The sequence below is a fragment of the Oryzias latipes genome, chromosome 7 (genome assembly GCF_053564925.1).
Source record: "Oryzias latipes strain Hd-rR chromosome 7, Olatipes_Hd-rR_3.1".
Lineage (NCBI taxonomy): Eukaryota > Metazoa > Chordata > Actinopteri > Beloniformes > Adrianichthyidae > Oryzias > Oryzias latipes.
The window spans coordinates 16,427,876-16,453,136 of record NC_136243.1 but is presented as its reverse complement, the minus strand read 5'-3'; the positions used below and the strand labels follow the sequence as shown (position 1 = coordinate 16,453,136).

At 40.0% G+C, this 25,261-nt stretch overlaps 2 protein-coding genes across 3 annotated transcripts in view; one reads left to right on the top strand and one right to left on the bottom strand.

The window, feature by feature from the left end:
- The first annotated feature begins 487 nt into the window (after window positions 1-487).
- Window positions 488-7,561, top strand: LOC101160810 (protein ILRUN). Its single transcript, XM_004070822.5, has 5 exons — window positions 488-790; window positions 3,039-3,193; window positions 3,272-3,469; window positions 5,125-5,450; window positions 5,800-7,561. The coding sequence occupies exons 1-5, from the start codon at window positions 627-629 to the stop codon at window positions 5,830-5,832; spliced, it is 876 nt and encodes a 291-aa protein (XP_004070870.1). The 5' UTR covers window positions 488-626; the 3' UTR covers window positions 5,833-7,561.
- A 2,105-nt stretch (window positions 7,562-9,666) lies between these two features.
- pacsin1a (protein kinase C and casein kinase substrate in neurons 1a) overlaps window positions 9,667-25,261 on the bottom strand; it is a 34,176-nt gene continuing 18,581 nt past the window's right edge. For both annotated transcript variants that reach the window (XM_004070920.5, XM_011477422.4), the window contains 9 exons: window positions 24,812-24,941; window positions 18,205-18,361; window positions 17,896-18,131; window positions 15,886-16,041; window positions 15,111-15,286; window positions 13,393-13,513; window positions 13,202-13,308; window positions 12,388-12,584; window positions 9,667-12,148 (listed from right to left, as the gene is read on the bottom strand). In XM_004070920.5, coding sequence (XP_004070968.1) covers window positions 12,039-12,148; window positions 12,388-12,584; window positions 13,202-13,308; window positions 13,393-13,513; window positions 15,111-15,286; window positions 15,886-16,041; window positions 17,896-18,131; window positions 18,205-18,361; window positions 24,812-24,871 — 1,320 coding nt within the window. In that variant the 5' untranslated portion in view covers window positions 24,872-24,941 and the 3' untranslated portion in view covers window positions 9,667-12,038. The remainder of the gene's footprint in view (window positions 12,149-12,387; window positions 12,585-13,201; window positions 13,309-13,392; window positions 13,514-15,110; window positions 15,287-15,885; window positions 16,042-17,895; window positions 18,132-18,204; window positions 18,362-24,811; window positions 24,942-25,261) is intronic.

Below are 25,261 nucleotides of genomic sequence, written 5' to 3'. Positions count from 1 at the left end.
TATTTAAAATCTGTTTTAACTCGTATGTATCTATTATTGATTTAACTGTTTTGCTTTTAATTGTTAGAAATTGCGTGGTTTTATTACAGCAAGGGCGTAACTGTTCTGTCTGTTTGCTTGAAGTACAATATTAAAGAGTGGAATTTACAGGGCTTTTTCCCATTTTTCCTATACCCTGTCACGTTAGAGATACATAACCTGCTTTAAATGTTCCATTTATATTAGTTGCCTAATTATTGGGCTCAGATATTGTCTTATGCTACTAAAATAAAATAAAGGCCTGTCTTTCTATAAAATCAAACTTCGTAACATATTCATTCTGTTTTGGGTTTATGTTGAAATAGCTTTTTGTCTTTTAAAAGAGATTTCACCATAGCATCATGCATGGAGGTCAGCATCTCTTCATTAGGGTCGTTTACATTACAACATCTGATTTTATCGCAGGTAAAACCCGCTCAAACTGTCTCATCTCGTGAACTCAGGTTGCGCATGCTCCCCTGGTCTCTGCGCGGGTTTCAATCATGTGACATGCGCACTCGGCCCCGTTTTTTAGTGTTGTTATGACAAGTCGAGGCCTCGGACTAAATTAGGAGCGGAACCCCAGTGTCTGCTCGGGAGAATCCGTTATGGAGAGCATGGACCTGGACCTGGACCTGGACCAGGAGCTCATGCAGAAGTTCAGCTGCATGGGGACCACAGACAAAGATATTTTGATATCGGAGTTTCAGAGGCTTCTTGGCTTTCAGCTAAACCCCGCCGGCTGCGCCTTCTTTCTGGACATGACCAACTGGTGAGCTCGGAGTCTCGTCTGGCCTGCTGTCCGGTTGCAATGGGAAAACATTAAAAAAAATGCGAGTGTTTCTTTCTTTATGAGAGGTTGGACTTTAATGAGATAACTAACCAGAAAAGAACGAAACTAAGATAGCAGATTTTCGTCTTTGTTGAGACACAAACTTGGCGGTTGTAGAAATTAGCCGTGTTAGCTAACGATGTAGTATCGCAACTAGCTGAGTCAGAGTACTGACTTTTGATTGCTGGACATTGTAGTGTTAAGTGGCTGTTTTTGATTATTTTCATACAATGTTCTATCTTTTCTGACTAGAGTATAGGTAGCAACACGTCGTTTTCTTCTTTAAATTCATAAGTGTCAGCGTTAGCTTGTGCCCGCTGTACCTGTAGCTACAGCTTCTGTTACGTAATCAACAACGCTTCATTCAGGTCTGACGCTGCTTAAGCCATCTGTGGTAGTGCAGTCCATAGTAATGTTTATCTTATGGTACCTGTAGGCATTGGATGTTTTATATAAAAAAAGAAAGAAACGGACAAACGTGTTTGTTTTGATTTTTTTTTTTTTTTACCAGCTGAGCCAATTGTTAAAAACTGACTTCCGGTGGATCGAACAACACACTAACAGAAAATGAAAGAACGCTTCCCTCAAAGGGAAAATGAATATGATGAAATACTTTTTCGGTAAACATTGCATTTCTGAAGAAAAAAAAACTAAGATAAGCGCGTCTGCATTGTTTGTAGCCGATTTATTTCTGAAAACGAGACTACGGCGGTGATTTCACATAAGTCTTTAGGGATGTCACGTGACGCTTCTCAGTAACCACCTTTCTAAAAATAAAGCGTGTAAGCTGATGGATGACCTCCGTGTCAAGAAAGCGCTCTGTTTAGACATTTAGAGTTACGACTTATGCATCATTGCATGATATGTTTATGTTTTGGTGGAAGTATTTTCTTTAAGCTAAACTACATTTTGGGTGGGCGTTTGGGAACCAAGATTAAAATCTAAAAGAGTTTAAAATGTAGGACTGAAAGGCAATAATGCATTATTTACATTAAATCAGTAATTGTATAGATTTTTTTTATGTATTACAAAGTGCACAAGTATATTAAGTTGGGGCAAAAAAAAAGCAAATATCGAGTGTAAATGAATCTATTTAGGGTAAGTGCAGCCCTCATTAGTTCTTATATTACATAACTTGTATATGAAATATATGAATCATTTGTTTGGTCAGTGCTTAAACGGCTGGATGGCTCAGTTGGCTGCATGTAGGATTGACGCATGGAAAACCAGGGTTTCTTCAATTAGCTTCATCCATTGTGGGTCCAACTTGGGTAAGACCATTTGCGTTACTGCCTAACTTTGTAGCCACAAAAGGGCCCACGCTTGGGTCCCCCTGTGCTGGTCCCCAGCCCAGATAAAATACAGGGTTGTGTCAGGAAGTATCCTGACGGCATCCGGCGTATAAAACAAACAAACTGCCAAACCACCTGTGCGACTGACTCTGTAAAAGCTGATTTCCTGTGGCGACCCCTGAAGGGAAATGCTGAAAGGTGAAAGACAAGATTTGTGGGTCAGGGCTTGGTGGCTGGACAAGCAAATCACAAGAAATCGATGTGGTTGGTCAAGTAAAGAGACGGTACTAAAAACATTAACTGTTTCTTAACCGTAGGAAATTGAAGTCGAATTGAATTGAACTAATTACTAGGGATGTAAAAGATTCAGATATGCATAGAAAAATCCATCAAGCACTAGAAGTAACAGCAGTATCGACTGAAAACCTCAGATATGAACAATTGGTAAAAATATGTTGAATCGATCAAGAAGTTTCTTTTCTTGTTGTGCTCTCCAGTGTCTGCCTTTTTATGTACAAGTAATTCAAACAAAAAGACGTCCAATCACAAACTACCTGAGTTACAAGTGGCTAAAGGTGAACCGCAGTGAGGGATGTGTGATGTGTGCACTAAACGCATAATAACCATCTTTTTCACACCACTGCAAACAATACCTGAAAACATTAATATGACACACTTTACTAACCACAAAGAAAACCGGCTAAATGACCCACAATGACAGGTTTTTAAGCTTAAAGCTGTTATGTCAAAGACATTTTGTGATGGGTTCTCATTACAAATAAGACGTGGTGCGGACTTTGAACAGCACAGTAGCTATTGATTTCAGTATTAACCCACCATTGTTTTTGTTGGAATTCAAATCTGTTCTGATCACTTGGATGTCTGCTCCTTTCCAGGAATTTACAGGCTGCTATTGGAGCTTACTACGACTTTGAAAGTCCCAATATCAGTGCGCCGGGCATGTCTTTTGTAAAGGATGTAACCATTGGTGAGGGCGAATCCGTTCCACCTGACACGGCTTTCACGAAGACCTGGAGGATACAGAACACTGGTGGGTCATCTGGAACCGGCGTGTAATGTCAAAGAAGGCGGGAGCTTATTTGAAGTTTGAATCCCGTTTGTGTCGTAGGTGCCGAGTCGTGGCCTCCAGGGGTTTGTCTGAAGTACGTGGGAGGAGATCAGTTCGGACACGTGAACATGGTGATGGTGCGCTCTCTGGATCCCCAGGAAATGACGGATGTCAGTGTGCAGATGCACAGCCCTGTTTCTCCTGGCATGTATCAGGGTCAGTGGAGAATGTGCACGGCAACAGGACTCTACTATGGAGGTATGAGTGGTTAGCCTACACCACAATAATACACAGCAAAGAATAAAACGAGTTAATAATAATGCCTTAAAATTTTATTCTTGTCTGGTTAGAGAATATTTGAAGGGAAAAATAAAACATGATCTTTATGTTATGAGAGGTCAGAAGTGGTGTCTGCAACCAAATTCTTAATTTATATTTTTATTTCACTTATTAAATTTTCAGCCTGTGACCGATTTGAGTTTAGAGTTTACAAAACTACATCAAAGGGTTTAATGAAGGGAAAATGTTACGGAATAATTCAGAGTTAAGGATGCACAGACAGGATTGTCAGAAAATAGAATAAAACGTTTATTTCATAAAGTTTTGCTTTGATCCTATGGCTACAATCACTGAAAATATCAACGGTAAATCCAGAGCTAGTGATTTACACGGGAAAGTATCGGTTTGAAGTAAATCTATATTGGAAAAATGACAGGCTTTTCGTAACAGTTACTAAGAGCCAAAACCAGACTGGAGGCAATTGTTTGGACTGGATTGTTAGACAACAAAACACCTATTTTGTTTATTTATTTGGGTCTCAAAACATTTCCGAGAAGCGAGCTTTAGATTTTGATCTGATTCAGTGTAACTGCCTATTTGTTACACTGAATAAAACCTAACTGCTTATTTGTTTAGCTGAGCATCTGTTGCTGTCTGATGATGAAATACTCCATAATTGTGGTTGTATTTAACTCTGGAGCACCACTGTAAACTGTTTGTAAATTAACTGCAGGATAATGATTTAAAGATGGCTGATGTCATTGGCATGTATTTACATGTGACCAGCACAAAAAGCGATGGACATTTATGCTGGCCACACGTAATACGTGCAGCCAAGATGCACACTGCTGCATTGCCAGCACATATTTTAAGTGCGTCCAGGGCTGAATTTTGTTGTTGGCCACAGGTATTTAAAGTTAAACGTAAAGTTAAAGTTCGATTAGTTGTCACGCTCCTAGGTGTGTCAAATGTTTTCTCCACATTTGATCCATCCCCTTGAGAAGTGGTGAGCAGCAGAAACAGCCGCACTCAGGAGCTATGTAAGGGTTAGTGGGCTTCGAAGTGTGCATTATCAGAAAAATGATGCACGTGGAAGCCTGAACCATTCGATGTGAAGCGGAGTATGGTTGCTTCTGCAAAGTGTGTTCATTCTGAAAATGCACACTTCAAAGGCCATTAACCCGCTTATACCATGGTCACTTACAAAAATAAATAAACCTTCAATCAGTTTTTCGTACTTAATTCTTGTCATTTTTTCGGTTTGGATGGCTTTTTTCCCCAAAAGCGGACCATTTGTTATGTGGTGCGACACATTGTCACGGTAACGTGTTAACTTGCCCCTTTGCCGACGCGGACCGTAATCCTAACCGTAACCCTTCCTCTGGGTCCGTGCAGCCAAGAAAAAGTTCAGGGCTGGCTGCACGGATTTGGAAAATTCTGTGCATATAATAACTTTTTTTTTATTTTATAAATGTACCATTCCCATAGGTTTGATAGAAAGTCAAAGTTCAAGAGAACAGCTGCTATTTTACAGAACGCTTTGCATATAAATTAGCATATTTTTTGCATCCCTGTAATTTCCTTTAGCTTTACTCTTTTGCGTTTCTGAGGATGCTGGTCGCTTCCCTCCACAGATGTCATCTGGGTGATCTTGAGTGTGGAGGTTGGAGGACTCCTAGGCGTCACGCAGCAGCTTTCCTCCTTCCAAGCGGAGTTCAACACGCAGCCTCACCGCAGCCTCCAGGGAGACTACAACCCCTTCGCCTCGCCACAGAAAAGCAAGTGCCCCAGCAGCAACAACAATCACTTGAACAGTGACAGCAGCCATAAAGGCGCAGAGGAGCGTTGGCAGGAGGGCCCACACCCGCTGCAGCAGGACCAGAACGGACTTTCAAACAACTCTGTGGATTTAGTAGCAAATAGTCTACAAAGCAATCTGTCTATAGTCTCTTGTAACCAGGTAAGATTGAATGTTTTTCATTTCATTAGACATCTTTAGTGAAGCCTTTTTGTGTCTGGTCCTTAGATGATTTAAAAAAAAACATCAAACAACTCTATGCAAGTAAAAATTAATAGAATTTCTCTAAAAGACAAAAAAATATTAGATTTTTTTTAGGTAATCCTCACAGCACAGATTCAGCTATAAATTTCTATGGACAAACCCTAAGGTAGACCATCTGCCATTAATGTAAGGACTAATCTTAATCTCCTTAAAGCAGACCTTGTGAAAAATGAGCAATTCTTCCTCGCCCCCCCAGTGTTTTCTCATCTTCCTGTCTTTTAAAAGCCTGTTTTCCTTTGTTCCGCAGATCCAGGAGCCCTCTCCTTTTGGGCACTCTTAAATCAAGGGACTTCTCACACTAAAGCAGCACTAAATCGTACCTCTGGAACCCGTCACAACAACAATAATAATAATAATAATAAAAAAAACAACCAAGTGGCTTTCCGACAGAAATAGTTGAGATCAAAAACACTTTCTGCTACATTTTGAGATGCCAGGAGGCAACGCTGGTGACGTGCAGCTGAACGAACATCCCACACCCGCTGTATGCACGTATGAATGCTAAGTTAAAAAAAAATGAGTGCAAAGAGTGACATTTTATTATTATTTTTTCTTTTTATTTGTTCTTAGCTGGCAGTGTGTGCATGGAACCGTGGTAGCAGGGGCGTGAGTTTAAGAGCTGTGTGTAGATGTGCGTGCATTGTGACACCTGGAAGAAGAGACTTTGGATTTGAAGCCATTTATTTTTTTTGCCAACAGATTCTTCAATATCTGCTCCAAATCTTAGTTCAGTGATATATATATATATTTTTTGGTTTGTCTTTTTTAAATCAAGTGTCTCACTGGAAACCTTAAAGGGGGTGTTCTTTGAAACACCCCCCCCCCCCTTTTTTTTTCACTTTCCAGGATTTCAAGGATCGTTTTTTGTTTGTGTTTTTCCATGGAATATTCATGTCTTTTCACACTACTTTTACTTATTAAAACAGAAACTTTTCTTTCTTTTTCACTTGATTTTCGATACTGACAAGATGAAAAACAAAAAAAAAGTTTGAATCATTTGCATGAATTGGTTTATCATAGCAGTAAAACTGAATATTGTTGAAGTGTCACGCGGTCGCAGCGTACGTTTAAACTTTCTGTGTTATTAACTGGCAGCTGGCTAAGATAGCCGTCAGTCACACTGTTTGTGTAGAGATGGCAGTCATTTTGATGGAGATAATCACACGTCTGGAAGTCTGGGGGCTCTCACCATCCACCTCTTGAAGCAAATCCAAGATGAATACATATTTGCATACATTTGTCTGTTATCAAGATAACACTGAAGTCAAGAGATGTACATATCTGTAAAGAGATTACTTCATAAAAACAGAAATGTGTCTTTCTGCACTGAATTTTTCTTCCTTTTTTTTTTTTTTCATTTCAACATTTGATGAATGTATCTGAGAATTCTCATTGATGATCTCATCAGCCACCCAAAGAATCTAAATTAAAACATTTTAACTGACCTGGTACCTGGAAGTGGAAATGAGTGATCTGCCTTCTGTTCCTTCTGACGCTTTGCAAACCACTTTTAAAGATTCAGTAACGCTGCAGCCTGAAATGATCAGGATTTTGTTCTTTACAAAAACATCCACTAATGGTTCTTATTAAAGTGGTCCGATCCGAGCAGGAAATGTACGCAACTTTCATAAATAGAGCTGTCTCGGAGCATTTGCAGCTAAGCATCCTTTTTTTGTTGTTTTTTAAATAAATAAAGCTGTAAATTCTCAGGGTGCTAAGCCATGACAGGATGATGACAGCTAATTGCACGAGTCCACAGGCTCTATATCTGTGCATGTTACCCTCTGTCATCCCAGGTACCTACAGTCTGTCCGTCAAGTGTTTTTTGTTTTAATACCCCTGAGTTTCCAGCGGCGATGTGGAATGAATCGGTTGGCATGGACTCCTACAGCAGCAGCAGGAGCAGCACATGTATGCGAGTGAGGAAGTGTGAACATTGAATGCCACTCTCTGTATTTTTAATGAATGTTTGTATGATTAAATTATCACTGAAAGTGGAAAAATGTGAACGGTGTTATGGTGTGCAGCTTATTTACATCTTTTTAGGACTCAGGAAAGGTTTTACAGTGCGTTGCTATCGTTAGTAAAGCAGGGATTGAAACAGATCAAACATACTGGAATTATTACAGTATAGACAGCTGGTTTTTCTAATCAGTTTCTTATAGTGAGAGTGGATTTAAGGGCTTTTTAAGGCTGGGTGATAATTAAATCGATTCATTCTAAAATTCGGAAACAGCAAACGGCCCACACAAAACAAGTTTTTTCTCCTGAAAATGAGTTTTTCTGGTTAGAACGAGAACACAGAAAACTGGGACAACTTTCTCAAATGACGAAGACTGATTTGGATGTTTATGTCTGACATTTGCACAATCTCCGTTAGACCCTGATTAAAGTTATCGATTAAAAATGGATAAGTTCTTCTGGTGTTCAACTTGTTTGTTGCAGATTGTAGAAAAGTGAAAACGTATATTTTTCATGATCTCGTTATTACGGCATAACTACATGTTCTATCTTGCAATAGCGACATCTACGATCTCGTTATCACTATAGAACAACTTGTTATCTCATGATTACTCGATAGTAGATGTATTTATCACAAGAAAATGGGAAAAAGGAAAAAAACAAAAAAAAAGCTAGGTAGATCCCCGTGCTAGTTGGGTGAGCCCGCCTGTCTCTCGCATCGTGCAGAAATAAAAATGGCCAGCAGTGACTATATGAGAACTGGACTGAGTGTGATGTCACCCATAGAAAATGACTTACTTCCGGTTCCAACCAAATAAAGTCAATTCAGTTGCCTTTTTTTGGGCGGGGGTACAGATGTTGCCATGTTGGAGCCAGACGACGTCAGTAAGCAGTTATTGGTCCGAATCGGTCTGACTCAACATTGCTATGGCAACCACTATCACCAATCTGGAATGAGCTTGTTGGAAGGCCACACCCCTACCACTTGAAACTGGGCTTAAGAGAATCTGTCAAACATTCAATTTAAGTAATTTAAGTGACTGGTCAGTTTATAACTTGAATAATTTTTAAAGGATTGGCAAGAACAAGGGTGCAGTGGTTCAAGTCCCAGCTGGGGGACTTGAACCAGAACATCAATGGGGGACCTTTGCATGTTCTCCCCGTGCATGCGTGGATTTTCTCCAGAGACTCCGGCTTCTTCCCACCATCCAAAAACATGTTTCATAGGTTAATTGGTTACTCTAAATTGTCCCTAGGTGTGAATGAGAGTGTGCATGGGTGTGTGATTGTGGCCCTGGGACAGACTGCCGACTTGTCCAGGGTGTCCCCTACCTTTCCCCGCAAGTGGCCGGGATAGGCTCCGGCAGCCCAGTGACCCCAAAAGGGAATAAATGGATTAGAAAATAAATGAATGAATAGCAAGAACATAAAAAAGGTGTCAGAGTAAGAATGGTTATTCAGGCAATTAGAACGACTGAGTTATAGCTGTTTATTTCTATAGAGGTCTATGAGATTTTGCCTTCTTGGAGTCAGCAAGGGGGTGGGGTTACTTAATTTAGTTTTCTTATGAAGTCAATGACTTCCGCCTGCTGCAATGTCATCTTTTGTGTGTGTGTGTGTGTGGGGGGGGGGGGGGGGGGTCATTTATTACGCCAAAATACATTTCCACTAGACTAGACTAGACTTGTGCACATTCTGGTAAGTATGTGGTGAGCTCAAACGTGCTGTAAGAAAGAAGAATTTTAATGCGGGCCACAATCATAATTAAAACATGCTGAGAAAGATTGAGTATTAACTACTCAATATAGTGTTTTAAAGAACAATTTCTATTTAAATTATGTATATTATAAAAAACAGGACATTTCTCACCTGATTCCTTTCTGTTGAATTATGGGTAAAATTTACTTACAATTTAGTTTTTCTCTTTTATTTTTTACTTTGCTTTACCTAAAGTTCCTTTTAGGCCCAAAACAAGTGATAGTAATGGTAATCTAGTGCTTTGAAAAAGAAGAAACTTCTAATAATCACAACAAAAACAAACCACAGACACCACCCTTTTTTTTTCCTAACAAACTTGTTTCCGTTTCAAATCACTTTTGCTATATCGACACAGCAAACTCTCAATCCCTGCCACCATCACGGTCTGTGATCGTTTTCATCTTTATGCATATTTGAATGAATTTATTATTACATCAAGATGAACAGGCACTACACCAGTTAGGAGATAGAAGTACATCACTATGAACAAACATCTTCTAGGACCTCTAATATAGGGTTTTTCACAGCGTCGCCTGCTGTCTCCTGTGTGCATAAGGAAGAGTTGAACATAGAAAATAAAAATAAAAGCATTTACATGTACACCTTTATACTTCCTCAATATGGATTAGATTTCATGTTCAACTCAACACAGTTGTACAGTTACAATACAATATAATCTTTAAATTACATCATCATATACAAATCTGACAGCGTGGGATAACGTCACGCTTTATGATACACCGACGACTCCATTGCAATAAAATTCCTACAATATGGTGCTATTACTTAATATGTTGTTCATTGCTGCAGTCAAACGAAACACATTTACATGTATAACACTACATTTTGTCCTAATAGTCAGTCGCTTGCACTTTTTAATTTTTTGGCCATTTTTTTGTCTTTTTTTGTCTTTTTTTATTTTTTTTATTTTACATTTACACAACTCATACACACTGAATGATTAGAATGTTATACCCCAAAATAGTAACCCGGTTATGTAGCTTGTGTTGTAGTGTGTGTCTTAACACCTCTGTGGGTGTGTGTGTGTGTGTGTGTGTGTGCGTGCGTACATATGTGTGTTTGTGTGTTATTTGTGTGTGAATCAAAGATGTGGGACAGTTTGGAGACAGGAGTCCTTTTTGCTATGCTGGACAGCTTTACTCTAAGACACAACTTGTGAGCTGGTGATGTGTTTCTCGTCACATGTGAGAGCCTGACGGATCCTTTTTCCAGGCAGAGAGCTAAACACATCTGGACCACTTCTGGATTGTTTCTCAATCCAATGCGACAAGGTCGAGAAAAGAGCCTTTCTCCAGATTTAAGAGCAACTTGATGGTTAGCATTTGATGAATGAATTTGAGTTGAGTTTCTAAGCGGAGCCAGCATGTGTGTGTGTGTGTGTGTGTGTGAGTCCAAACGGTAAGGAAGTGGTGTTTTTTTTTGCAGAGATTGTGAAGTTGGGTGGACTGGAAAAGCAACAACACACAGCAAACAAGCTATTTCACATGTGGAATGTGAAATAAGCGCATGGAGAGAAAAAACATCGTTGATGGGTCTTTCTTTGGCTCAGCTGGGACCGCATAACTAGTGCCTTTAGCTTCTCTATGTCACTAGTACATTCATGTCCTGTTGGGAGAGGTGCAATCTTCAGGCACCAGGCCATTTCACAGTAACGCATCGCCATACCTCCATTGTTGACCCTTTGCCCTAGAAGAAGAGTCCCAGGCACAGTTTTTTTTGTCAGAACCCCACCAAACAACACAAATGGTAAGCCCAAGAAGAAATGTGTCACTCACATTTCTTGGTAGTCAAGGCGGACTGAACTCAGACTGGATTTATTGACCCACAAACAAAAATTGTCGGCACAAACCATAAATCCTTTCCATAGTGTTGCATGAGGATGATATGGTCAAAGGATTTACAATGCCGAGAAAAAACATAGGAATGTAGAAAAATAAAAAGTAAGATCAGTTCCTCACCAGATTTTTTGATATCAGAAGCATGTCCAGGAAGATGCTTTTTTTCTTTCTTTTTGATTTCTTTTTTTTTTGCTGAAATGTTGCATCAAATTGTTGGTTAAACTTTGGCTACAGGATTCAGGGGTGGATAGCAGAGGGCTGGGGGTGCAGATGGTTGCATAGCCCATGCTGCTATGCAAAACCGGAAACGATTCAACACACAGCACTGCACACGCCGGAGAAGAGAATCGACCAAATCACACATACGAAGAAAAAAAAAGCAAAATCCAAACCGAGAGGAAACGAAAGGATACAGTCTGTGGTACTCTTAACACTACACGGCATTCCTGATGTAAGAATGACACACACAGCATTAGAAATGCTACACAAAATGGCATCACATCGTATATACACAACGCAGGTTTAAGATGGGTAGAACTGGTAACATTTTCTGCCCTTTAGCACAAACTGCAGCAACACTGCAAGCTTTAGCCAGCTGCATCCTCCTGTCAGTGCAGCCACAGAGAAGCATTGTGTTCCTGCTCTGTCCTGATGCGGGTTAGTGTGTATAAACTGATAGAACTGCTGTTTTTAACGTGTAAGTCCACCCACCCCCACGGACGGCTAAAATAGGTTATAATGATATATTGTCTCTTTTTTTAGATTACTAAGATTTATTTAGGCAAGACTGCTTGACGCATTTGTTGGGCAGGGGATGTGTTGCTCGTAAGTCTCTGGCTATGTGCGGTGAGGTTGGACGGGACGGTTCAAGCTGCCTCCAGTGGCATGTCCTTGTCGAGTTGCATGACTAGATTGGCTCAACATAATTGGCTGGGTACAGTCCCTCCTGGCCACTGTCCAAACGACCTCTACACCAGCCCTGCTCGTCTTCATCTTCAGTCTTGGTCAGCTCATCACCTGTGAAGATAACCACTTTCTTTAATCATCACATATGTGACGGTTGATGAAATGTAAACGGGCCTGGGTTGGAGTTCATGGGCTCAAAGTGTAAGTAATTTACTTACCAATTACTGTTTAATACAGAGATGAGGCCATAAATGTAGCTTTAGGACACTTGTAACACATGCTTGAACTCAGCATCTTATCCTCAGCTGTCAAAAATCACATCAGCCGTGTGCTCCGCTACACATGTTTACCTGCTTTGAAAGACAGCTCGTCCTGTTCCTGGCCGTCATAGTCATAGAGAGCACGCACACGGACGCCTTTGCCCGCGCTGGAGTCGTCTTCAAAGGAGTTTCCGTTCCCACCGTTTTCGTTGCCGGAGTATCCAGCAGGCTGATCGTCGTCAGACCACTCAGCCGAATAAGTTTGGTTCTTGTCATAGCTGCTCACACTGAAGGAGGAGGAAGAAAAGACAATTTTCAGCTACCCAAAAATGCATCAAAACCTTTCAACAAAACCATTCTTTTAATCCCTTGGTGCCAGAAATTATTTCTAATTATAAAAAAAAATTTTCATGTATGTTTTTGCTTTCAAGCAGAAGCTTAATTTATGTCATTTTGGAGCTGAAGTGGTTTGATGCATATTTGCATCAATAGGCTTCAATGGGATAATGGAACTAATGTCTTTAATGCGTTCATTATTCCTACTAAAACACACAAAAAGTAACATTTCTGCCAAATAAATTTTGCATTGTGTGCATTTTGTTGGTGTGTGTGTATTTTCACATAGCCTTAAAAAAAACAAAGTGCCAAACATGTAGTCAGTGTATAGCACTTAGAGGAGAGATTGTGCATCTTTGCTTGAAAATTATAGGCTCAAATGGTGCAATACAGAACAGAAAAACTTACCAGTTGCTTTGCTAAAAACAAAACCCTTCAAAACAAAATTTGGCCTAAACTAAAAACCTTTCTCGCATTATTTTGCAAAGCGAAGTGTAACATCCTGTTAACGCAAAATCTTTTTAAAAACCACAGATATTTCTGTAGACAACAGACTTCTTGAAGTAACCTGCTACGATCACCAGGTGGAGCAACATGGTCAGTGCTCGGAGTGGGTGGAGCTCCATCTGGTTTTTTCTTCTTTGGAGGAGCTGCAGCCTGGTCTGGGTTGTACTCCTGGTGTGAGAGTGCAAACACATGAAAGAGGGGATGGGAAAATGCAGCATAGAGGAAGCAAACGTGTGATGTGTGCCGTCATACCTCAAATGCAGGCCAGTTCATGTGCATCCCTGGACCATGGTTGTTGCTGAACCACTTCAGGTCCTCTTGTGTGTTAGAACCCAGGATCATTCGCTCCAGTTCTCTGTATATTGTAGCATAGCTGCAAGCACAAAAATAAAAAAAAAAGCGAAATTCTAGTCCCAATGAAGACACAAGTGACGCAGTAGCTCACATCACTGAAAAGGTCTAGTTCTGTTTTTTTTTAACCAAAATATTTTGCTGTAAATTATTCCTCTGAACACTTTCATGCTTTACACAAAACAGTGTTGTCATAGCTTTATCAAAAATCTGCAGTGCTCATTAGAATAATGAAAAAAAAATAGTTGCAGAAATATTCTCTAATCAGTGTCCCTGTCAGGATCTGGATGAATTCTGGTGGATGCCTGCGAGGAGATTAATCAGCTTGAAATGAACTCATCTGATTAGAACCCAAGCAAATGATTGTAAATCTGTTTGTTATTTATCATTGGTCTAACAGAACGACTACTATCTATGAGTTCATCGCTTGTTTCAAAGGGTAACACTTTAAATGACAAAAAAGCCAATATAGAGAGACCTGAAGATCCGTGGAAGACGCATCAAGATCAATCTGCTTTTTAAACAAACTAGTGGCTACTACTTGTGAATTTTCCTATCCATCAATTTTCTGAACCTGCTGAAAGTCTCTCAGGGTCATGGGGTTACAGGAGCTTGACCCTTACTGTTAGGGAAAGGCAGGGTACACCCTGGACAGGTTGCCAGTCTGTCACAGGACCACGCAACCACACACACATGACCCCCAGGAGCAATTTAGAGACAAAAGTTACCCAAAGAGGCATGTTTTTGGACTGTGGGGGGATTCCGGAGCGCCCAGAGATAGCCTACACATGCACGAGGAGAACATGCAAACTCCACACAGAAAGGTCACAGGTGGGGTTTGAACTAAAGCCTTCTCTCTGTGAGGGGAGAGTGTTAACCAATACACCACCGGGCAGCCTGTTTGTCAATTTAGTAAGAAAAATCTGGTTTTAGGGTGTTGTGATAGTTTTCTCCATGCTGTCGTTTTAAGGCATCCTGAATTTGCCGGACAGCATTAAAAGTGGTTGTCATGCTGCTTCAGGGTTCGCCACACCCACCGCCCATGTGTAGCTGCACAGAGATCACAGAAGGTTCTAGAACCTGGATTTTAGACCCCCTCTGAACATCCATTTGACTTTTCCCTGATGCAAAGTCATCATTTACTTTATGTTTTAACTACATGTGTGTCTGTTTATTAAAAGTTTGTATTTTACTTTCATAAAAAAAAAGAAAAAAACACCAAACATGTCAATCAAAACACAGATAAAAAGACTGGAACACTATTGCCCAATTTTATGAAAACTTTGATTTTTTTGTGAGTCCCCTGGCCCTTCTTTTTGTCTTCACTCTCTTCTGCATGTCAGACTGTCTCGGTCTTGCCTGCTGCAGCAGGGTGGGGGCGCCTGTGGAGGTAGACAACCCGGCTCACCACAGGATGACAAGGCTCGATGTGCAGATGAGCTCATCCTGCTTTTCATGTGCCCTAAATCCCCATTCAACTTACAGAGTGTTCCTTCAAGGTGCCTGTCCACGTCCTTCATATCAGGGACCACGAGTGATATCAGTGATGAACCAGGTTGCCAAGCAACAAGTGGGAAATAGGCTATAAAATGTTGTTGTTTCTCATCGGCGTGACAAACCTTTGGTTTTCAGTGAGGTTGAGATGGCGTTTGATATCCAGCAAGGCCTCCTTGAGAAAGGTCAGCCTTTTGATTTCATGCTGCTGGCACAGGTCAAACACCTGCTCCATGGACTCCATGTACTGCGGGGTGCATTTGTTCAGCTCATCCAGAGACTTCTCATACTTCTCTTTAGCCTGGGAGAGAGCAAACAGAAGATCCTTCTATATCAAAACTAAATCAAGACTTGAAATAAGAATAACCCACTATTTATACTATTTTTAACTTATCCACTATGTCTTTCACATCTGCTTTGTTATTTATTAAAGTCCCACTCCTATATTTTTTTAACCATTTTCAAATATCGTTTTTTTGTCATTATGATTATGCCATTTTATCCACACAAAAAAAACCATTTTGTTTTCTAGCACGTAGTTTCTGCAGACTATCTGTAGTTCATTAGAAATTCACCTCTGAGCTCTGGGTGGGATCATTAGCATAGAGGAACCCCGCCCCCTTTCCCCTTGCTGTTGCTGAGAGCTCAGAGCAAGGAAGCTTGTGGCCCACCCAGTATATTTTCTACGTCACAACTACAATCTTTTCAAACTGTATTTTTTCTTCTCCTCACAACCATTTGAAGAAAACAAATACTCAGGAATGCAGTTTTGAGCTTAATTGACTTATATATGTCCTCCATCATCAGAAAAATGCCACAAGAACATGTTACAAAAACAATCTTCATCGAAGTGGGTCTTTGAGAGCCTATGGAGCTTAATCAAATCCCAAAGTTTGTTACCTTTTGCACATCCTGTTTGCATTTGTCCACCTTCTCGTGGAGTTTCTTCTGCTGGTCTGGCGTGACGGAGGCCTCGGTCTTGCCGTTGGCCTCTCGGGCTGCAGCCAGCCTCTCCTCCTTGCAGGCCAAATGGTATGTTTTCTTTGCTGCTTCCATCTGTATATCCAAACACAACAAGTGGTCAACATAAAAGAAAAGAAAAATCAATCACACAATAAAGCGACACACATTCATCATTTTTGGATAGCAGAGCCATATTTTAAGGAAAATACTCTGTGACTTGTGCACAAATGTTTTAGTTTATAACAGTTTTTTAAATACAACTTTTAAATGAAATGACACAGCTACACCACGATGGACGGGTCGTTTTGAAGTTTCCAAAGGACACTGCTTGGTTCGAGCGCTGCATTTGTTTTGTCATCTCTGGATTGGGCTCAGGGAATGCTGTGCAGCTCAACGGTTCAGATTGGGGTTTTCCTTGGCTCATGTGTACTGTAAGCAGTTCTTAGCTGAAGACCAGCAAAGCGTTGTTGTTGCTTTGGCACCAGATTTTTGTGGCTGCGGGCCAGTTGTTTGGCTGCAGAAACACAAAGGGCCGCTTTGAGGGTGGAGCGGCTGTGGCCCCACTCTGGAGCTGACATCTTCAGTCCAAATGAAAGAACAGTCTGATATTTGCATATTCATCATGAGTCCTTTGTTACTCCGTGGAGGAAGTTTGTTGCTGAAATCAAACATTATTTCAGTGGTCACCACAGTGAAGTGATATTAACTGGGAGTTTGATTTTTGTTTTTTCATACTGATACACCAAGCCTGGTCTTGCACCAGCTACCTGCTAAATCCAAGTCCACTGCAGTTTATGCAACCTAACATTGCATTCAAAAGCGCTCAAACCTTGAAAATGAGCCCCATATCATCATACCTCAACCACAAAACAAAAAAAGAAATAAAAAAACACTTACACAAACTAGTCCAGCTAAAAGCATCAACTGGGGCAAGACTTGAAACCAAACCCTAGGATGGCTTTATCTCTACTGTATGCCACATCAAGGGAGGGATGACGGCGGCGGCGCCAACAGCAGACTGTTTTGGAGCAGAAATGATGTCACCCTAACCTCTATCACCCAGTGTCAACAGTGTCTCGCTAGCCAATTGCCTTAAAGCTCCACCCCCACATAAAATTTAGCCCAACACAAACAAATTAAAATTATAAACTGAGGACTGAAAACAAAGCGTGTAAGAAACAAAACAAAAAAAAGTTGAAAAAACTGATTAGTAAATGTCGCAAATTAACCTTATTTTTCATTTATAATAACAGATTTAGGTTTACAGTTTTTGTATTCTAGTTTCAAATTCACAATTTTTCAGGTGAAAATTTCCATATTCCTTTCAACTTAACATTGTATAGTTTTCTAATTAGCTAATTTGTTTTCTCAATATTTTCAATATTTCCTTAATGTTTACTTTTGAGTTTAAAGCTGTTTTCAAATTTAAAGAAAACATTTTCAAAATTTATTATGTCTATTTTTCACATTTGCAATCTGATTGTTCATTCTCTTTAATAGGATCCTGATATGACCCCGTACAAACGTACTCATCTGATTACCAAACCATACCATAGAATACATACATTCTGGCTGAACTTCAGTCCTACAGCTGTGGACTTTGCCCGGCTTTATCCATCACTTTGCACTTGGTAATCTGGGGTTTGCACACGACACCATTATAACCTTTATACACAGGACTCAGTCTCTTTGTCTACCACTTTTAAACATCTTATCAGTTGTGATATTAAAAATGTTTCACCTATATGGTTGATTGCACCGTATATGTCTGGATGGGCCTTGTTTTAACCCTCTGATTTTTCTAAAACAAAAAAACAACACTTTTGTCCATACCCCGCCGTCACACAACAGTAGTTAGGATAGGCTCTGATGACTCTGGTGACCCCGTGACCCTGAAAGAAATACAGCGAGTTAAGAAAATGGATGGATTTCTGTTCACAAACGTACCTCCTTGAGTTTTTTGGCCCATGGCTTCTGAGCCTTTTTGAAACCTTCTTCTGCTTCCTTAGCCTCTTTGAAGCCTCCAATCATTTGCTTGTGATATGCCTCCTTCTGCCAGTTCTTCACCTTCTCCACATCTTCATTCAGCAGGTTGTTCTTCACGTCTTGGTGCAGTTCGCTTACTTTTTCTGCCTCGGTCATCACAGCCAGCCAGGCTCTCTCCACAGAGCCGTACTGTGGACCTGAGAGTTACTTCATTTTAATAAAAATATTGAATGCAGAACGTCTTCGTAGAACAACCTTAAAAAAGCTGACCTTTCTCAATGAGTTGTCTCCATCTTTTGGACCAAGTAGTTAGCTGATCTCCGTACGCTTTTTCTATCTTGGCACGTTCCTGCAGGCAGCCCATAAGATCATTGCAGAGCCGATGGCCATCATCAAATCTCTTGACGGCGCGTTTGTAGTTCCCCACCTGAGCTCAGAGAAAAGCAAATGCAAGAGACTCACAATTAATCTTGTTTGCTTCTCAAAGAAGAACAAAAAAAGCTAAATATAAGCCTATAATGACATGTGCATCATTAAAAAAACATACGTTAAGGTGCTAAAGTATCTACCCATCTGCTTTTGCAAACAGCTATAACAATAGCTTTAACAGCTTCAACTCTGCTTGGAAAGCTTTAGAGTGTTTGCAGTACTCTTTGTTCTTTCAGAAGCTGATGGACAGGAAGGCTGCACTGGAAAAAATATCCTTCTCAGAACAAATAAAAAATATAAAATACTATATGTTTTAATTGTTATAAATGCCAACATTTGCCTATAGTGAAATTTTTCTTAAATTACTTAAAATATGTACTGATGCCTTGCTCTTTTAAGACAAAATTGAACCTTGAAATGAGCTAAACAACACATATTTAGGGCTATAGTTCTGGTAATTGGAAATTTGATGTCCTAAAAATAAGCTTGTATTGTTAAAAGGTTTTACGTCGTTAAAATACATACATACTAATACTTTCCCATCATCCTCATTTCTAGACCAGTTAAAAGAAGACTAGAGATAAAGATTTAAAGATAAATTTCTCAAAATTGTATGTACAATATAAATAAGAAAAACAATTTTTTAAAATGTATTTAACCTTTGTTTAACCAGGAAGGTCCTGCTGAGATTAAAAACCTCTTTTTAAAGCGAATCCAGGCCAATAGGCAGCAGCTTCTAAAACAACAGTACATTAAACAGACAATTATATTACATTAAAATGTCTAGATTTATAAATATAATTTGCAAGCAAACAATGGGGGCCTCTAGGTACTTCAGTCGCATTTTAAAAGCATTTAAAGGGAGCAGATGTGTCAGTTTCCAATCTTTCTGTAAGATGTTCCAGGTAGCAGGAGCAGAGTGAAGAAATGCTTCTTTTTCCCCAGCTCTGTATTAGCAAAAGGCACAGTCAGCAGTATCAGCTCATTTGATCTCAATGAGGGAGATTCTACGTTTCTCCTCTTGAGTAAAGAGCGTATGTAAGGGGGTAGCAAACCAAGCACGGCCATGGAAACAAAAATGTATACATGAGACTGCCTCCGAATAGCCAGGGAAGATCACTGTAGTCTTGTGTCCAAGACACAGTGGTGTGTCATCGATTTACAGTTAGTTGTGAACCTCAAAGCAATATGAAACATTGTGTCCAACATTTGAAGACTTGACCATGGGGCATTCCTATACAGAATGTCACCATAATCTATCCCAGGCAAAATGGTAGCAGTGACAAGTCGCTTTTTTACTTTAAAAGAAAAGCTATGCAAAAGGGAAAACCATGTTTCAGTTTTAATTTCTTTACAAGTTTTTCAATGTGTAGTTTCAAAGTGAGGGAGTCATCAACCCAGACACCTAGGTACTTATATTCATGATACCTATGATGCTTCCTTCTACAGAAAAAACTTCAGGAACTTCTTTTTGTCAGCATCAAAGTCTAATTTTAAGTGGCTCAGTTAAATCAGTCTCATCCCAAAACGTGTAGTAGGGACAAACGTAGCAGTCCAACAAAAACGGGCTTTAAATTGTGGGATGCCTATATGTTTCGTTTTCTTATTCATTTTCATATATAATGTGTTGGGAAACAACAACTATTTCCTTAGTTTAAAGAAGTGCTATATCGTTTCAGGTTTTGGCATCCTTACTGAATAAAAATTAAAGGTTTTCGTTTGTCCCATCTTTGCTAAAACACAATTATTATACTTCTAGTTGCATTTATTATTTACATTGATTCAATCACAAAGTGAATTTTTACAGATAGTGTCAGTTTTTTTCCACTTTCTGTCAATATTGCTGTGCTGCATTGTGTCTCAGACACAGGATGTGCCACTTTAAGAGAAAAGACCTTAAAAAGAAACAGCAGGCTGGTGGCTCCGCCTCCCCGGGTGCCTGCAGGGGGCTTGAGCTCATGGTGCCTGATGAAGGGAGGGTAGTAAGGAGGGGGGGTTTACTCGTGCCTGTGCATGTGTAGTTATGCAAGAACATGGGCTTGGGTTTGCATGACTGTGTGTGTGGTTGCTTTAATCCTCTTGAGTGGTGTAATGCAGAGAGACAGACTCTCAGAAAGGGATGACGAGGTACAGACAGAAATGCCACCATCCCTTCATTTGGGTGTCTGTGTGTGTGTGTTGAGGATATAAAGACATTGAGCATCTATAGCATCCTACAAACGCAGCTTATGGAGACCCTGTCTGACGGCGTCTGCAGCCAGAGCTGTGATTGGTCCACACGCCAGCTTGCATGTGAGGTTATGATCACAAGATGAAAGCTGCAGGGAGACATGGGAACAGGTGTTTGGCCGTATGAGTTTTGCCCTGAGTGACACAACGCCAAGTCACACCACCAGAAACACTCAGGTGGACTTGTTTGATCCCTGAAACACACCTGAGTTCCAGGATCCGCAAATCAGCAGATTTTGGCTTTTTTGTCGCCAGAATGTGGAGACGGTGCAGGTGCGAGCGGTGAAAGGCAGCCTCAGAGCGGAGGATGACATGGGCTCTTTGTGCGCCTTTGCTAAGAGCTGCTTGTCAAAGTGACTCTGTGGCAAGCAAATTCATCATGGCTAATTGAGTGGGTTTAACGTGCTCCCAACATTCCCACAAGTTGATGTCACTTCAGAGGACATTACAATGATATATTAAATATAGATCTTAATACACCGAGCCTACTCTCAGCCCCAACCTTTAAAAACACTATAAACCCACAACCATTGAAAGTCTTTTATTCTGAAAAAAGATAGGCTAGCATTCCCAAAGTGACTGGGACTCTTATATGCGAGGATGGAGCTTGTGAGGTTTTTATAGCAGCTTATGAGCTAAAGCTGAATATGCAGAGCAGTATAAAAGAATGTGAGATCATTATGGCTAAGATACGACTGGATCAAAGATTTATCTGTTTCTGGTTCTCAGCCCTGCATTAGACTGGCGACCTGTTCAGGGTGCAACCCGCCTTCGCCCAATAGGACCTGGGTTGGCTCAACCAACCCCGTGACCCTGAAAGGGATTCAGCGGCTTCTGAAAATGGATCGATGAATAATTCTTATTCAGGTCACAAAGAAATCCTTTATATTTGACGTTTTTTTTTTTATATTTCAAGAATAACAGTTCAAATTGATTTAAAAAAATCAAAATAGTATATTACTAGAATACCATAAAACAATTCCACCTCCCAAATTCTCTTTAGTTATAACCAGATACTATAAATAAGCCCCTTTCTAACAGATGTGATAACTCACAATTGCATTTGTTTTTTAAATATTTTATTTTACGCCTAACAATGATTTATTTTCTAACAGATTTTTTTTAAATCTGAGTTTTGTGCACAGCTAATATTTTTGGGGGAAAAACAAGCTCACAGTTGTTAATTTTAATTTGAAACAAGATACAATAACCGGTACTTCCATTTACAGTATTCCTGTGCTTTATGACTGGAATGAATAATGATTTCCATCTTATAGTTTCCAAACAAATTCTCAATAAAAAATAAACAAACCTTTATTGCACCAGTGCTGTCTACACAAACTGCATTTTTATGACTTTGTCACTTAAATATAGTATATATTGCAAGTGTACAAGTAAAGTGTGGTACTATATAGGTATAGTGTAGTACTATTCAAGTGTAGTATACAAAAATTTACTAGTATAGTATTAGTACTATACTACACTATACTACTAACCCTGACTATATTCTATAATCTGGGTTTAGAATCAATGCTGACTTACTTTCAGATAAACAATACTAGCAGGCTATATACAGTTGAAACCAGAAGATTACATAGACCACATAAAAACACATATATGCTTTTTTTTCTCACCATTAGACATTAAAGAAAAGTAAATGTTTCCCGTTGTAGGTCAATTAGAATAGAAAAAATTATTTCTATTTGCTAAATGTCAGTATAATTAGACTATGGTTTATTTAGACCATTTTTTATTACTTTCATCAAAGACAAGAGTTTACATTCGCTAAGATCACTATGCCTTTAAACAATTTGAGAAACCCCAGATGACGATGTCATCTGCTTGGAAGCTTCTGATACGCTTATTGACAGCATTTGACTTTATTAGAAACACATGTTGATAGCTATTAGGGCACATTTGAAACACACTTGCTGTGCCAGATGCCCGAAGGTGCCACGTTCATCTGTCCAGACATTTATACACAAGTCTAAACATCATGGGAACGTCCAGCCATCATACAGCTTAGGAAGGAGATGGGTTCTGTGTCCCAGAAATGAACGTACTTTGGTCCTATATGTCCAGAACAACCCAAGGACAAAGGCAAGAGATGTTGTGAAGATGCTGGCTGAAGATGGTAAGAATGTGTCATTATCAACAGTGAAACAAGCTTTGTATGTACAGGCATGGGCTGAAAGACTCTGCCAGGAAGAACCCATTACTCCAAAAAATACATTGAAAATCCAGATGCAAGTTTTCTAATGCACACAAAGATAAAGATTTTAATTTTTGGAGACATGTCCTGTGGTCTGACAAAACTAAAACTGAACTGTTTGGCCACAATGGCCATAGTTATGTTTGGAGGAAAGGGGGGAAGCCTGCAGGCCTCGGAACACCATAACAACTGTAAAACATGGGGGTGGTAGCATCATGTTGTGGGGTTGTTTTGCTAGTGGAGGGACTGGTGCACTTCACAAAATAGATGGCATCATGAGGAAAAAACAGTATGTGGAAATATTGAAGCAAAATCTGAAGACTATCAGCCCGAAAGTGGAAGCTTGGGCGCAAATGGATCTTCCAAATGAACAATGACCCGAAGCATACAGTCAAACTGGTTACAAAGTGGCTTAAGGATAACAAAGTCGATGTTTTAGAGTGGCCATCACAGAGCCCAGATGTAAATCCTATTAAACATTTATGGTCAGAACTGAAAAGGGGGGTACATGCAAGGGGACCTACAAACTTGGCTAAGTTACACCAGTTCTGTCTGGAGGAATGGGCTAAAATTCGTAACCAAATCTTGTGAGAAGCTTGTGGAAGGACATCCAAGACGTTTGACCCAAGTACTGCAGTTTAAAGGCATGAGTACCAAATACTAATGAAATGTATGTAATTTTTTGACTCTAAAATTACCTTAGTCTCATTATTCTAACATTTAACAAATAGAAATAATTTTGTTAATTGTAGGAAAAGTTTAGTTTTATTTCATGTCTGACGGTAAAAAAAACATGTGTTTTGTATGTGGTGTATGTAAACTTTTGGTTTCAACTGCACTATATACTATACTAGTTTAATATGTACTAGTATATACTATACTAGTTTAGTAACTAGTTAATGCTTGTATAGTATCTACTAGTATAGTATATACTAGTATAATATAGTACATAATCTAGTATAGTTTTGCTTTCACAGAGGAATGCCTCCATAACTAAAGCTAAATGTTTATTCTTTAAATCGTCCAACCTAGTCAATCCATCCATCCACTGATCCATCCATCCATCCATTTTCTCAACCTCCTAAATTCTTAACCGACAACATCCTTCTTGGGATCACGGGGTTGCCGGACTTTGTCCCGGCTACAGTTGGACGAAGGCAGGGTACACCCTAAACAGGTTGCCAGCCTGTAGCAGGGCGCACAATCACTACCAAACACATGTGCACCTAGGGACACTCTGGAGTAACCAATTTACCTATGAACCATGTTTTTGGACTGTGGGAGGACACCAAAGTGCTCGAAGAAAACACGCACAGAACGGTCCCAACCGGAATTCGAACCAGGGCCTTCTCATTGTCAGGCGAGAGGGCTCACCACCGCGCCACCGTGCAGTCCCACCTAGTCAACCCAATTAAATATTTTTGAAACAATTATAAATGTGCTGCAAGATTCAGGAGGATTTCCAATATTGGAATACCAAACATAAGGTCTCCTTTGTCCTCATACATATACTTATACCGGTAATGACATTTTATTCACAAAGGTTTGGGAATAGAAACATATTTCAAACTAAAACATTTGGTGCTGAGCTGTTATGACAGCAACATCCCAAATATGACCCGTCTAAAGGAATCCCCCCCCCCCCAAAAAAAGACAATCGAGCCTTAAAAAAACAGATAAATCAGAGTTTAGTGGCTGTTTGATCAGTTTTTCCTTTGTCTCTGCAGACAGATGACTCTTGACGAAAACACAGTTACTGTATTCACACAACCACTCATTTAGCAGAAAGATAAAAGTGATCCACTGAATCGCAAGAAATGCCTTTTACCAGCTCTCCTGCTCACTAATGAGTAAAAAGAACATTCATCAAAAGAGTTCAAAAGCCAGAACAATGCCCTTCAAACGGTGGTAATCTTACTCAAACTCTGTAAAACCCATAAAACCGCACCGCTCAAGTTGTTTCATCAAAGTATTACCAAAAGTGATGAGGATGAGGAGTCTCTTTACCTCCCAGAAGCTGTCCATGGTGTCGTCAGCACCTGCAGATTCATCGTAGGAGCCAGACATTGTCCTGGATGTCGCAAAAAACCCTAATTGCTGAGCCTGTCCTCTGAAGCAGAGTTGGGTTCCTCATACACTGAAAGAGACAAGGAGTGGGCAACAAGCGTGAGACACAACCATCACAACCGTGGAGATGAAGCAGCACAAGGGACTGAGTCCTGTGTGACTGCAGTTTTTTTCTTTCAGCGTTGAGGGGGTTGGGTTCTAGTTGAGCCATTTCTAATATTGAGATAAAGATAAGTTCATCCGTCAAGCATACAGCCCCGTACCCCGAGGGGCATTGCGGGGCATTGTTGTGTCCTAGAAAAGCCTCCTGAGTGAGACCCTTGAGCCTTGAAAGCCATGAAAAAAAAATCACTCAAATTAGATTAACAGAAAACACTGTATGAAAATGGT

Coding starts and splice junctions, on each gene's coding strand:
- LOC101160810 (XM_004070822.5), top strand. CDS start 627: ATGGAGAGCATGGACCTGGACCTGGACCTGGACCAGGAGCTCATGCAG. Junction 791..3,038: donor TTTCTGGACATGACCAACTG/GTGAGCTCGGAG, acceptor GCTCCTTTCCAG/GAATTTACAGGCTGCTATTG. Junction 3,194..3,271: donor CTGGAGGATACAGAACACTG/GTGGGTCATCTG, acceptor TTTGTGTCGTAG/GTGCCGAGTCGTGGCCTCCA.